The sequence below is a fragment of the Montipora capricornis genome, chromosome 2 (assembly GCF_036669925.1).
Source record: "Montipora capricornis isolate CH-2021 chromosome 2, ASM3666992v2, whole genome shotgun sequence".
NCBI lineage: Eukaryota > Metazoa > Cnidaria > Anthozoa > Scleractinia > Acroporidae > Montipora > Montipora capricornis.
This window is the reverse complement of record NC_090884.1, coordinates 38,300,231-38,312,730: the sequence shown is the minus strand read 5'-3', so window position 1 is coordinate 38,312,730 and position 12,500 is coordinate 38,300,231. Positions and strand designations below refer to the sequence as shown.

The 12,500-nt window shown below is 40.9% G+C and overlaps 1 protein-coding gene across 1 annotated transcript in view; it reads left to right on the top strand.

The window, feature by feature from the left end:
* LOC138037980 (monocarboxylate transporter 10-like) overlaps positions 1–9,494 on the top strand; it is a 10,760-nt gene extending 1,266 nt beyond the window's left edge. Inside the window, exons 2-5 of the mRNA XM_068883805.1 lie at positions 3,140–3,386; positions 4,811–5,141; positions 6,732–7,101; positions 7,910–9,494. Of these exons, the coding sequence (XP_068739906.1) occupies positions 3,140–3,386; positions 4,811–5,141; positions 6,732–7,101; positions 7,910–8,328 (1,367 nt within the window). The 3' untranslated portion in view covers positions 8,329–9,494. The remainder of the gene's footprint in view (positions 1–3,139; positions 3,387–4,810; positions 5,142–6,731; positions 7,102–7,909) is intronic.
* The last annotated feature ends 3,006 nt before the right edge of the window (positions 9,495–12,500 follow it).

The following is a 12,500-nucleotide window of genomic DNA, read 5'->3' as shown; positions in this document are numbered from 1 at the left end:
ATTTCGTAGACGATTAGTTTCTGGGAAGGCCTATGTGGAAGTTCCACAGGATTACAGCAGACAACTGTTTGCAAACATGTTTTTATTTAATTTTTGTTCCCAGCGCGATGTTTGGTTTTTATCTCGTGTCGACTTACCTTGACGCGATCGAAATTGTACAGTGAGTCTAATAGGGTCATTGCACGTTGTATTTACTTGGCAAAATGTATGGAAAAAATGGGTAATTCCGCCGGAGATTTTAACACTGAAAACGACATGGAACCTTTGAACGTTCTTTACTTTCCATCCGCTTGGCGAAAAGTGGCGCTAATGAGCAAGGCTGTGCGAAGATCGATTTGCATCTTTGCAAAACAACTTGCACTCATTCTTATGCAAATCCTTGAGAGCTGAAAGTCAAGGGACACATGCCTAGTGAAAGGGTTTAATGGTTTTTGAAAGCTATCACATGTATCATTGTATGCTTAGATTGTAAACTTTAATATTTTTATCGTACCTCGCTGATAGACCGCAAAAAGGCAATTGCAGTTGCGTTCGCAGTTGCGTTAAAATGTTTTGTTGAAGAACGCGATTGTTTAAAGCGAAGCTTATGTTGATAATATCGTTCGCACGTTTATTTATTTAATTTATTTCTCATTGCGAAAAAAACATTTCGCTTTGAAACTTTCTCCGATGATTTAGCGCAAATGTTCTGCATCCAACGAGAGCTCTTGCGTATTTAGCTTCGCAGCAATGTTGCGGTCATTATTTTGGAACTTAGCCACGCATGAGCTGACAATCGCTAACCCTTCTAAAGTTACTTTCACAGTTCAGTTGGTTCTCGATAAGTTGAACCGCCACGATGCATTTAAAAGGAACCGGTTCTGCTCTAAAAGCTCTTTCTAAAATAAAATTATGAAGGAGACGTAGAGGTTGCCCAGGTAATGGATTTTTTAATTTTTAAGTGAAGCAAGAAAATACATCACACCGGTGACATATATACCTCAGAGTTCAGATGAAGTTGACCTGAAACATGTTGATCTTCAGTCTCTTTGTCTGCATGTTGTATTGGAACATAGTCACCAATATGTAACAACCTATCTTTAATTAGGAGACGCCCAAAGTACTTTGCACTGAAAAATAACGGAGTTGACTTGAATTTTACATCTTTTTCTCATCAATTTACCAATGCTTTCAGCCTTTGTGCGTTTAAACTGAAGAGAGCAATATTTGTTTCGCCTTTTTCCATTCCCCCCACGCTAGGTTCTTCCATTCTTTGAAATGACTTCTTTAAAATCATGCTGCAATGAAACTGGCTTCAGCAGAATGTAGAAAGTGTTCAATTTCCCTATGTAATTTTTCGGTTTTCTTTAAGCGATTTAAATACGAATTTTTAACTTCAAAGTAGGCTGGTTCAAATTTTGGGTGTTTGATGCATTTCTTATCATTCAAATCGTTTGCATGTTTGTGCAGGTGTGCAATTGATGCATACTCAAACGGCAAAAACACGTGATAACGGTGAGATTAATACACATGTGGCAAGATCGTCACACCACGATCTCTTTTACTCTCTTCGTACATCATAGTTTGAAAATGTTCTTTGAGTGTTGTAATGGCTGCCATTGAAGCCTTTTTGCAGAATTTATTGCGTATGTAGATCTGAATGACAGATGCGACATGTTTTTGTTGAGTGATCATGCACGTTGCAGTCTGGAGTTGAACACCCATATCCCCGCGTCTACCCCGCGACTGTGCTGCACTCAGCACCACAACGTAGCCTTCAACCAAGCGGGAGTTCGCCTTGTATACCCCAATGCCGCCTTGACTTCATTACTAAAGGATTCGTCTTAGTGCCCTACATTTTTAAACTTTAATACAAATAAGCCTTTTTGCAGAATTTGATCATATGTAAATGGAATTTGCGCACTTCAAGTATTAAACTATTATATATTATTATTAAACGTCATGCCAATATTTTAGGGAATGAGAAATTTATTTGTCATCATCTCAACGAAAGCGTAGTTACGTTACATTTTCAGTTTTACTATTATCTATCGATCGTGGACTACATCCGATCCTTGGATTGCCTTGATCGTCATTTTTGTAGTTGGTTAAAGGGTGACAGTTTCAACACAATAGTGTCATAAAGCATTCTTGCCCAAAGAAAAATTAACACTTTGCATTTCGTGCGAATTTTTTTTAATGCTAGAAAAGTTCTGAAGTCGGATTTCCTTTTGCTGTCATCGAGCCATCATCGTGCTTGACTCTAGACAAGACGCAGATTTTAGATCCGCTTGTGTGCAACTTAAAGACAGCTTTCGTTGGCTTCGTTTTATTTAAAATACCCTGGTTTCCTGAAATGGCATTGCAATGTTTCCTCTTTACGGTTACTGTAGTTTGTGTTTTCCATATAACGCTGACGTTATAAATAGAGTTTTAAACCACATTTTGCCCCGGGCTATTGCATAATTATTAGTAAACTGAACTTGCTACAAGCCTGCAAAGCCAAGTTTTAATTCTAGTTGAAATGACTGATACCGTTAAAATTGCGTTTCTTTCCTTTTAAGTCAATTTCTGTATTTGACAATTGAATGTATAATGATTCATCGCTAGATGCGAATTGCCTTGATTTCGTTCTTTACAGTACCAAAGGGCCTCCGTGTTCTGTATTGTTCAGCCTGTGGATAACTGCGAAAACACTCCTAATTGGTTTATATCCCTTAATCCTATACCAAAGGCAATCATTACATCTTTGGGTATCATTCATGTTTGTGAGAATATAAGAAACAAGCGGAGTCGATAAGCTCAGTTGTAAGAGAGAAAAATTCTGTATGGGCTTTCTGTGTTTATGTTCAGTTTGTGCAATGCTTGATTATTTTTAAGTAGCTTTGATGCAGATTATTTTTCTGAACTTGACCTCTCTGACATCACTTTGATCACGTTTCCACAAAAAAACGTGATGTTTAATTAAATTACACGGTTCTTGCATTTCCTTAAATAAACACCCCCTGCATTCACTACTCTTAAAGTCAATTTGAGAAAAAATGTTCTGCGTAGAAAATGAAACCGTTTTATTTTCAACGCAGAATTTTTAAAACATCACTGATGCTCGGTAAAAAAGTTTTCTTTGTGCACATCAAAACGTCTCCTTGTTATTTTGCAGCTTGGGTTCTATCAATCGGCCTCGGTATGATGTTCCTGTTTGCTCCAGTGTCGTCGGCCTTGAGTGAACGCATTGGCTGCCGGGTAGTGGCGTTTGTTGGCGGTTTGTTAGGGGTTTTGGGATTTGTGTCGTCGTCATTTGTGACCAACGTTCACCTTCTTTATGCCACGTTTGGAATTCTTTGGGGGATTGGAGCGAGCATGAGTTACTTGCCAACTCTTCGATCCCTTCCTTATTGGTTTTCACAGTAAGTAAAGAGCTCTGGTATATTTTTAATGAGTATCTAGTAATTATACTCTTGTAAATGCTTCTTTTTTTCGTGGTGTCAGTTCTTTGGGTGCTTCACAGACACTACAGTTAATTAGATGTTAACTTATATAGTAAACACATATCGCATCTCTTCAATTTACTGGCAACGAAGTTGGTTTTTCGTGATGTAAGCTACATTTACACCTCAAAGTATTCTCCAAAGAAGACTAGGAATTCCCTCACTCCTTTGAGAAAGAACCCTAGTTACGCAAAAATTAAATCTGAGAGGTTTTCCTTTTTACCAAGCGCGAGGTTTGTTAGTGTGTAAAATTAGAATTATAATGGCAAAACCCTCTGTGGTGGGACTAAAGAAGTTTGTCGCTTCGCTCCATACAACCGAGTGTCATTAAAGATGTCACCAAAAAGATAATACGGTACCGCAGAATTCAAGGTCCAGCGTGGTATGCAGAGGTGTCGTGGCTCAATATCGATCATTCCGGAGATATTTTTAACGAAAGATATTTGAATTTGGTATGAGGCTACCTTGCAACTTGAAAGTTTTGTCGAGGATCTACCCTCTTTGCCGCAATGACGTACCCTGGGTACCAGGTTTTTTTCTCGCTTGCGGCGGACGGAAATTCTTCGCTTCGGCGGCCGAAGGCCGATGGCACGAGCGGGTCACGATGGCGGGTCACAATAGAGACATAACCGACACCGGAAACTGCGCAAGAAAAACCTCTGGCACCCAGGGCAGCAATGACGTCTAGTGTTTCCAAATTGTTTCACGCATTAAATCCCTTAGGTATTCCTTCAAATGTTTTTCGTCACTAAAGTGTATGTGACAGATTTTTCAATATTTACTCAAGTGAAACATCACGGCTTTCTGAGATAAAAGCAACCAAAAAAACTTCCATGCTAATTTTTATTATATGCCTTTCAGCCTTTTAAAATTTGGAATTTTCACTTCCGGGGGGTACAAACCGCGCTAGTTAGGAGACTGGGGATAGCAAGCCAGTGACGTCAAAACAGAACCACAGGGACTTTTAGTGATAGAAATTATTCGTTCTTTTGTCTTCAGCATTATTGCAACCAAATACAACGCTTCTCAGAAGCAGTTTCAGCAACGTCTGAATCTAAAAAAAAAAGGAAAATTCAGCCCCTGGAAAAACTTCGATCTTGTTTTGACGTCACACTTTTGCTATCCCCAGTCTACTGACTAGCGCGGTTAAGTGAAAATTCCTATTTTTAGAAGGCTTAAAGACATAGAATAAGAATCGGTATGGAATTTTTTTGTTTGCTTTTATCTCAGAAAACCATGATGTTTCACTTGAGTTAATGAAAAACCCTTCTCATATACACTTTAAGATACTTCTCTTACTTCAGTTGGCTTTTACTAACATGCACTTGTTTCTGATGTTTCAGACGTATCAGTCTTGCTAACGGCATAGTAACCGCCGGAAGTGGCGTAGGAACAATCGCCATGGGTCCCCTTATACAGCTGGCAGTAAACCATATGGGTTGGGCTAATTCCACTCGGGTACTCGCTGGAATGCTCACTTTATGCACTGCAGGCTCCTTGCTTTATCGAGTCCCCAATCAAGGGGATAAGATAATTGTGAAGGCTGAAGGAGACGAAAAGCCTAAGCGGACACCAATATTTGACTTCTCGGTTTTTAAGAATAAGGCATTCTTGGTGTGGTGCATTTCTTTGAGTGCGTTTATGATGGGATATTTCGTGCCGTTTGTGCACTTGGTAAGTTTTTTTTTTCAATGGAAGCTATCCCGGTAGAACGATCTCCTATATGAAGATATTTTCAATCAACGATTAATATTTTTCAGACGGACCACTGTTACAGTAAAACGTACCGGATGGAACAAAATCCCGACTTATAGATCGATGGTAGAAGGGTATCCCCTTGTAAAAAATCACAATCTAGCCGTAACCGTTAACCGCGATACAAGGATAAAATCAACCATCATGTGACATAGAAGGGGTGATCGACCCTTCCACCCACCCACATAGGTGGCAATGCCTTTTATTTTTAACTTACAACCCATTTTATCTTACAACCCTAGTTTATATCTTGTTCAAACGTCGCACTTTCGTCGCGCCGAACTCAATCAAATTGAGTTCGACTTCAGCGCGACCACAGACGTCGCGTCAAATTCAATTTTAAATGAGGTAGACCTGGACCACAACCCTCCGCCGGGAACGGTTCCCGTAAAATCAAAGATGACGGATCACATAAAGATATGCATGCAGTCAGTTTGGCACAAGATAAGCACGACATTTGAATCAATGTCGCGCCAAATTCGCTAGCTCGACGTTGGCTCGACAAGGTCGTTGAACGTAAAAACTTGGCGCCACAGTCAATTCAAACATTGTGCTAACGTCGACCTCCGGCACGACGATAGCGCGACGTTTGAATTAGGCCTAATTAAAATGGGGTTTTATCTTGTTCGATTTCGACGTTTTCTTGCGCTGAAAAGGTGTAGGTATTTCTAAACCAGTGCTCTTGTTTCTTTGCTTTCCAAACACTGAGCCCCGTTATAACGACAATTTTGTGTGTTTTTTTGAGATTCCTTTAAAACGATGCGCAATAGAGGAAGTTTCAATTGAGTGTCGCAAAACCAAAACCAAAGTAATAACTTTGGCCAATCAAAAAGGACGGAGGCAATCCAGTAAACCAATCAAGACTCGAAGTAATTACACGTAGCCGACACAAAGCGCGGGAAAATGTGCACGCGCAAGCCAAGATTGGTTTTGCTTTCACTTCTGATTGGTTGAAAAAATGGCGCGAGAACTTTCAACCAATCACTGAGTGAAGTAAATGCAAAACCAAATCAATTCGCCAATTACTTACGACACTCAATTGAAAACCGCTCTATAACCATGTAATTTAACCCGGCCAGTGAGTCTCTTGGTATATGGGCACATCGGGATTCCACTGGTAATCGCTGGGAAGATCTATAATCGAGGGCATAGGGGAAATATTGAGTGTCTCCTCCTCCTCTTCCTTACCATCAGGGATAACGACTTCTGGCTGTTTTCGAACCAGGAGGTCAGGAATCTTTGAACAGCTATATTTGTCTGCGCAGACTGACAGATTTGAAAAATGTTTTTTCGACGCTTAAGAAAAGGGACCTACCCTGCAACGAACGAACCGGTCAGAGGTCGTTATTCTTGAATCTGGGCAAAAGAATTTCTGGCTCGGGGGACAATAATGGCGCTAGAGCTGAAGATGGCATCCAACTAGGCAACTCTCTTATTGCAGTAGTCTCAATAGCCCTGTAATTTAAAACCTGAAAAAGGCTGAACCAAATATTGTTATTCAGACAACAGCCCGCTTACGCCGAAGAGTGTGGCATACCAAACTCACAGTCCTCGACACTCGTCGGCATGATGTCGGTGGGATCAACATTCGGTCGGCTTTTCTACGGCAAACTTGGCGATCACCCAAAAGTGAACCGACTATACTGTTTTCAGATGGCCATGCTGGTTATTGGCGTGGCCGATACTCTGAGCACGCTGACAAAGAGCTATGTCGGTCTCGTTATTTACATGGTGGTTTTCGGTGTGTTCGACGGCTGTTTTGTGGTTTTCCTTGCCGTCCTTTGTGCTGACATCGTTGGCGTGGACAAAGTTTCTGCTGGAATAGGCGTTCAGTTCTTTTTTATGGCCATCACATCCATTGCGGGTCCACCTCTTGCAGGTAAATTTTCTGCGTTTTAAAAAATAAATTATTTGTTGATAGCGTCATCTGGCAATGGGTTCGCCTCTCGAGGTCTCGCAACGGTTGTATTTTAAAAAATTCATGCTAAGCACTTGTTCCATGGTTGATCGGAGAGATTTATTTCGCTCGCTGGGAGATAACTACAAGGGAAAAGTTGTTCAAATCTTTCTCCTTTTCAAGCGTTCTGTCTACAAAGGGAAATTGATTGACGTGCAATCCCGCGGTCATGAAGGTAATCCCCGTCGAAGCCCGAATTTCTTTCAGATCGCTTCTGGTCTGGTTGTTTTCCAGTCTTTTGCAGTGATAATCTTTAGCTAAAAAACATTTTCTTTAAATATGTGGAAGAAAATATTGACCATTTGGTGGTTTCTCATGTCTGTTCTAGATCAGACCATTTCATCCACCTTTTTGTGTTCATGATGGTGATAAAAATTCTCAGAACTAACTATAAAGCCTGGTATTGTTGAAGTAAGGAGAAAGTTGAGGGTGCATCTTTCTGTGTATTTTCATACGAGTTAAAGATTAACTTTCGGAAGAACTGTAATATGGCTTTCCAAGAAAGCTTGTGAAATGTATTTCAAGAAACGGAATGAAGGGAATTGTGGAATTGTGGGATGAAGGTGATTCCGGCGATGACCTATAGTAACCAGTGCACGACTGTGCAGTCAGGCGGAGGGACGCGTTCTATTTTCGCGCCAACGAAATCCGTTCCTTTTTCCTGAAAGACTGCACCCAAGAATCGTGAGTTTTTTTAAACTGAAACAGTATTTTTTCTTCACTTACACAGGTGTCATCTACGATCTTTCTCAGTCTTATCAAATCGCGTTTTACGTCGCTGGCGCCTGCTCTACAGTGGCAACGTGTTTACTCTTCCTCGTACCGGTTCTCATGCCTCCAGAACTCTGCGACAACAATCGTGGCCGCGCGGAGACTGTGTGTTCGAAAGACTGTGAAAAGCCCTTGATTCGTATCCAGTCACCGGATTCTTCAAACCCCACAACTTCAACGAAGGCAAGCCTTGGATCATGTCAAAAGCTAAACAGTACTTTGCATCTTGCTCCAAGCCAATCTTATCTTAATCGTTATTGGGACATTCCAAAGAGAACAAGCATGCGCGCCAGTATGGCTAGCCTGCTATCCTTTGGACCTGTGCAACCAGCCAGGAGCGAAGTTCTTCTTGTGGTAGAAAGAGTTTCACAGGTATAAGAAAAGTAAAAAAGAAAATACCGTAGCAGCTTAGTAGAAGCTAACGTTTTAAACTGAAGCGGGACTGGTTTAAGCTGTGCGACCTAAATACGACAAATTTACCCGTAAAGCACAAGAAACACACTTCTGATGATTATGCCGCCTGCAACAACAGTCTCGAACTCCTCCCGAACATGCAGATCGTTGACATTTTCCATCGAGTCCTCATCATCTCGTCCCTATTTACTTCTTATGCGAGAAAGGTGGGAAAAACAAATGCGTTTGATAATTCTGTTCCTGCACAGAAGCTTGATTAGCCGTCATTTAGTGTAGTCTATCCTTGGTAAGTTCACGTTGAACTATTTGTGCTGATGACTTCCTTCCTCTGAAACAGGTATTAGACAATTCTTGAAGAAAAATGAAAAAATATCGATAGGATTTTTTCAAGGGGACGAAATCGTTTCCTTGGATAGGATTTAACCATTTGGTAACCTCTCATGTGATTCCTATTGCCACGCCCTTCGTCTGCGTCGGACTCCACTTCATTGTCGTGTGGAAACCGTATCGATATCATGCTCACGTAACTCTTACAAAAGCAACGCGTAACTCTTACAAAAACAAATTTTTAGGTTTGATTGCAGTACGAGGTCTTTGTCAAGTTTATGATACGTTACTGTTGATGCGAAATATGAGACAGATAGCAACAGAAGTGACTCGGATGCTTAGGGAAATGTAGCGTTTGTTATAGGTTGACTTAATATTTATTAGGAACTAAAAATATGTTGTGGATTTTTGTCTTCAGAATAAGGCAAGTTAAATGAAAACAGAATGACAAAAAATTGAAGCAACTCCTAAAAGTAAAACAAAAAAGAGTTGATAGAAAGTATATATTTACCTCACGTTTTAGGAGGTCGTTAAAGAACATTTGCCGAGTCTTAAGTTTTAAATCCAATCAGAGAGTATTTATATATCGCGACTAGATACTGTAACACGTTTGCCTGTGCTACGATTAGTGGAAAACTCGCGCGAAATCTGAACCAATCGCCTTGTTTCGAATAACATTAGACTATCCATTTACTTTAAACCTTTTTTGTAGGGTGAGTTTGTGCCTAATAATGGGTGCTTTTGTAAGAGGGTTTTTAAAAGATTTTTTATGTTTACGAATAAAGATTTGCAGTTGGTTTTGAGCTGGTTGTGCTTTGAGTGTTTCAGTTGTGACTCGGTTAGCAGACAATAGACCCGGTTAAAGAAGACTGCGAAATCTCGGACAAGAATTTAAAAAAGCTGTGCCCCGTAGACGTTCGCATTGGAATGAACTTTTTTATTTTTTTCAAAATGCTACGTCATTTCATTTGAAAGCAGCTCCACATGATTTTTCAAAGTTGTTGAAACTGCACCAAAATTCCCGAATTTGATTGGTTGACAACTTGTACTCCATCACATGAAGTCCTATTACTGTTTCAGACCAGAGGAGAAAATGAATAGTACCCCATAACGCATAGCGACTCTTTTTATATTATCAACTGAAATCGTGACCTAATCAGTATCTTGAAGCCACAACGCAGAGGTGATCTGTGCCGGAGACTACCATGTTGTGTTTGCAAACAGACATTGGCGTCAAGGCTTCGGCTCTTAAGCATATATGTTATACCTTCATTGCGTGTAGGAAGAAAAATTTGGTGTCAGGTTCAATGATTTTACGAGAGCTACATTGAAATGTAGGGAAACTCGTGTGAGCTACACACTGAGATAATATTCAATCCTCCTCTGGTTTCGACATGAAGTTTGGTATATTGGCAAATTCCTCCCTTCGTCTGTTTGGTAACACTGAACAGGTCCGACAGCTTATGTTGAATTTAAAACGTGATTCATGTCTGTCGATGAAATTGGTGGATATTCCCTCGCGGCAGTATCACGCGTTCTTCCTTTGATAAGTAAAAGCAAACCGCTAGTATCATTTCATCTTTTTCGGATGCTTCGGATCACTTCAACTCGGTTGCTTTCAAGCCTCACAGCGTGATAAAACGAGAATCGAGAACGAGAATCCACGTGAAAAATCAAAAATCCTAAGAAGTGGTAATTGGCATCGAAAGCGGTGGAGATACTCCCGAATACATTACAGAATTCAAAACCAAGTTCGAGTTTAACGGCGTGGACTTCGAGGCCGATCTATCCAGAATGTGTGCAGAAATACGCCGATGCATGGCATTGGGTTCTCCCGAAGATTTTTGTCCTGAAATTGTGAAGGAGCCGGGAAAAGAACTTAAGGATATGAACAGCGAGGAATATGAATTTACCGAAATGAGCTGGTTGTCTCTCTCGGCGCAAAATTCAATAGTCGCGATAGCCCTAGGGACAAGATTTTGCATGTAAAGGGGGGCTATCTTTTGCCCCTTATAGAAGGAGGACCCTCTTAGGAGGGTCACCCTTTCTCCATGTAAACTTGCCTTAAATCATACAGAGGATTCATTATTTGGAATCTATTGGAACCACCCGCTGTCAGCGCCAGAGATTATGCTAAAAGGGCAAAAAACTCTCCCGCCACTTGAACTGTAGTGAAGAGTCGCCGCAAAAGGGGTCCAAAATTATCGGTGATTTTGTCTTTAATATCATTGATTTTTTTCATTCTTTTTGTGATTTCGTCTTTTATAGATTTTATTCATATATTTTTGAATTTTGAATTTTTGATTATCCTATAAGCATTTTTACCCGGCCCCATAAGCTATACTAGCTTTAAAACTCACCGTGTTTAAATAAAAGATGTCGTTTTTGTTGACACTTGCCAAGAAAAATCACTCGTGTGTAACCGCGGCTTCTATGAATTCTAAATTGGGCCCTCGTTGAAAGGGAAAGCAGGAGAAACCGGTGAAAACTCTCTCGGAGCAGAGAGGAGAACCAAGAAACTAAAGGCATACAAATTAAGCCACACAAGATGCCAAGTGCGGGAATACGACCCCACAAATAAAAAGTAATATATAGATTTAGACGAGCCTAAAAGCGGAGTTCCCGGGTTATTTATTTTAGCAAGAAGTTAACCTGGCTTAAGTATGCAATCCAATCGAAACCCAGTACCTGGTCAGCGGTCAACTAAAAAAAAAAACAACGAAAAGAGGAAGGTGACACAAACACCAACCCCGTTTTAACAACCCGGTGTGGCCAACACATCACGCATGCGCACGACCATTTTACCCGGACAATTAGCAGCCATGGACAGCTGTTTCGGCCTTGTTTCGGCCCTGTTTCGGGCTTAAAAAACAGCTGACTTCGATAAGGCTCTAAACTTGAGCCCGCAATATGGTCACGTGATACTGGTCAGCGGACACCTTGTTTTGACAGGTGTCAATCCGCAACCGATTCATACCCCTTCTGCAATATTTCACCTGAAGAGCTCAACCTCGTTCCCAGGGCTTGTCACCACCGAGAAGGGGACGGGCGAGAAAAGTCCCCCTCTCGGCGGTGAAAAGCCCTGGGAACCTGGTTGTCAGTGATACCATCAACACAGCAGAACGTCGCAAACGACAGAAGGCCGCGGGTAATCATGACAGATGGTCACAGCTCAACAAAGAATTCAGGAGATCCGCTAATTTTTATTGCTGGGAAGTGATTGAAAGGCGAGGACATGGATTCGCTCTGACGAAGGGCTAACGCTCGAAACGTCAGCTTTTAGAATCTCTGTACGGTGGCCAATTTACATTATCAACTCCGTTGGTAAAACCAAATTTGTGTATACTACTTCCCCACCGACGCAGCACCACAGTTTCTCTAGAAACTACCCCCTTCATCCTTCAGACAAAACTCCCCGCAAAGTTAAAAAGAATACGCCACTTGCACTAAGAGGTCATGTGACATCGTTTTTAAGAAAATGAAAGTTTCATGATTTTGCCTTCGAAACACTATTAGTGGGTCATCTCTTAAACAAAATAATAGTGATTTGGTTTTTCAAACCCGCACCATTTGCTTAAAATGAGAAACTCCGTAGCTGGTCACATGACCCAAACTTGATTTTTTTAAAATTATGAATTACCGCTTTCTGACACAAATTTTGCACTTGAACTTCGAGGAAAATGTTGAAAAGATGATGTGGTAACGTTTATGGCACATCTGAACTCAACTATCAAACATTTAACAAGATATAAGCAACAAGTAGTTTTGGCCGCCATCGCCATGTTGGAGGGCAAGAGTATGCCCTCCAA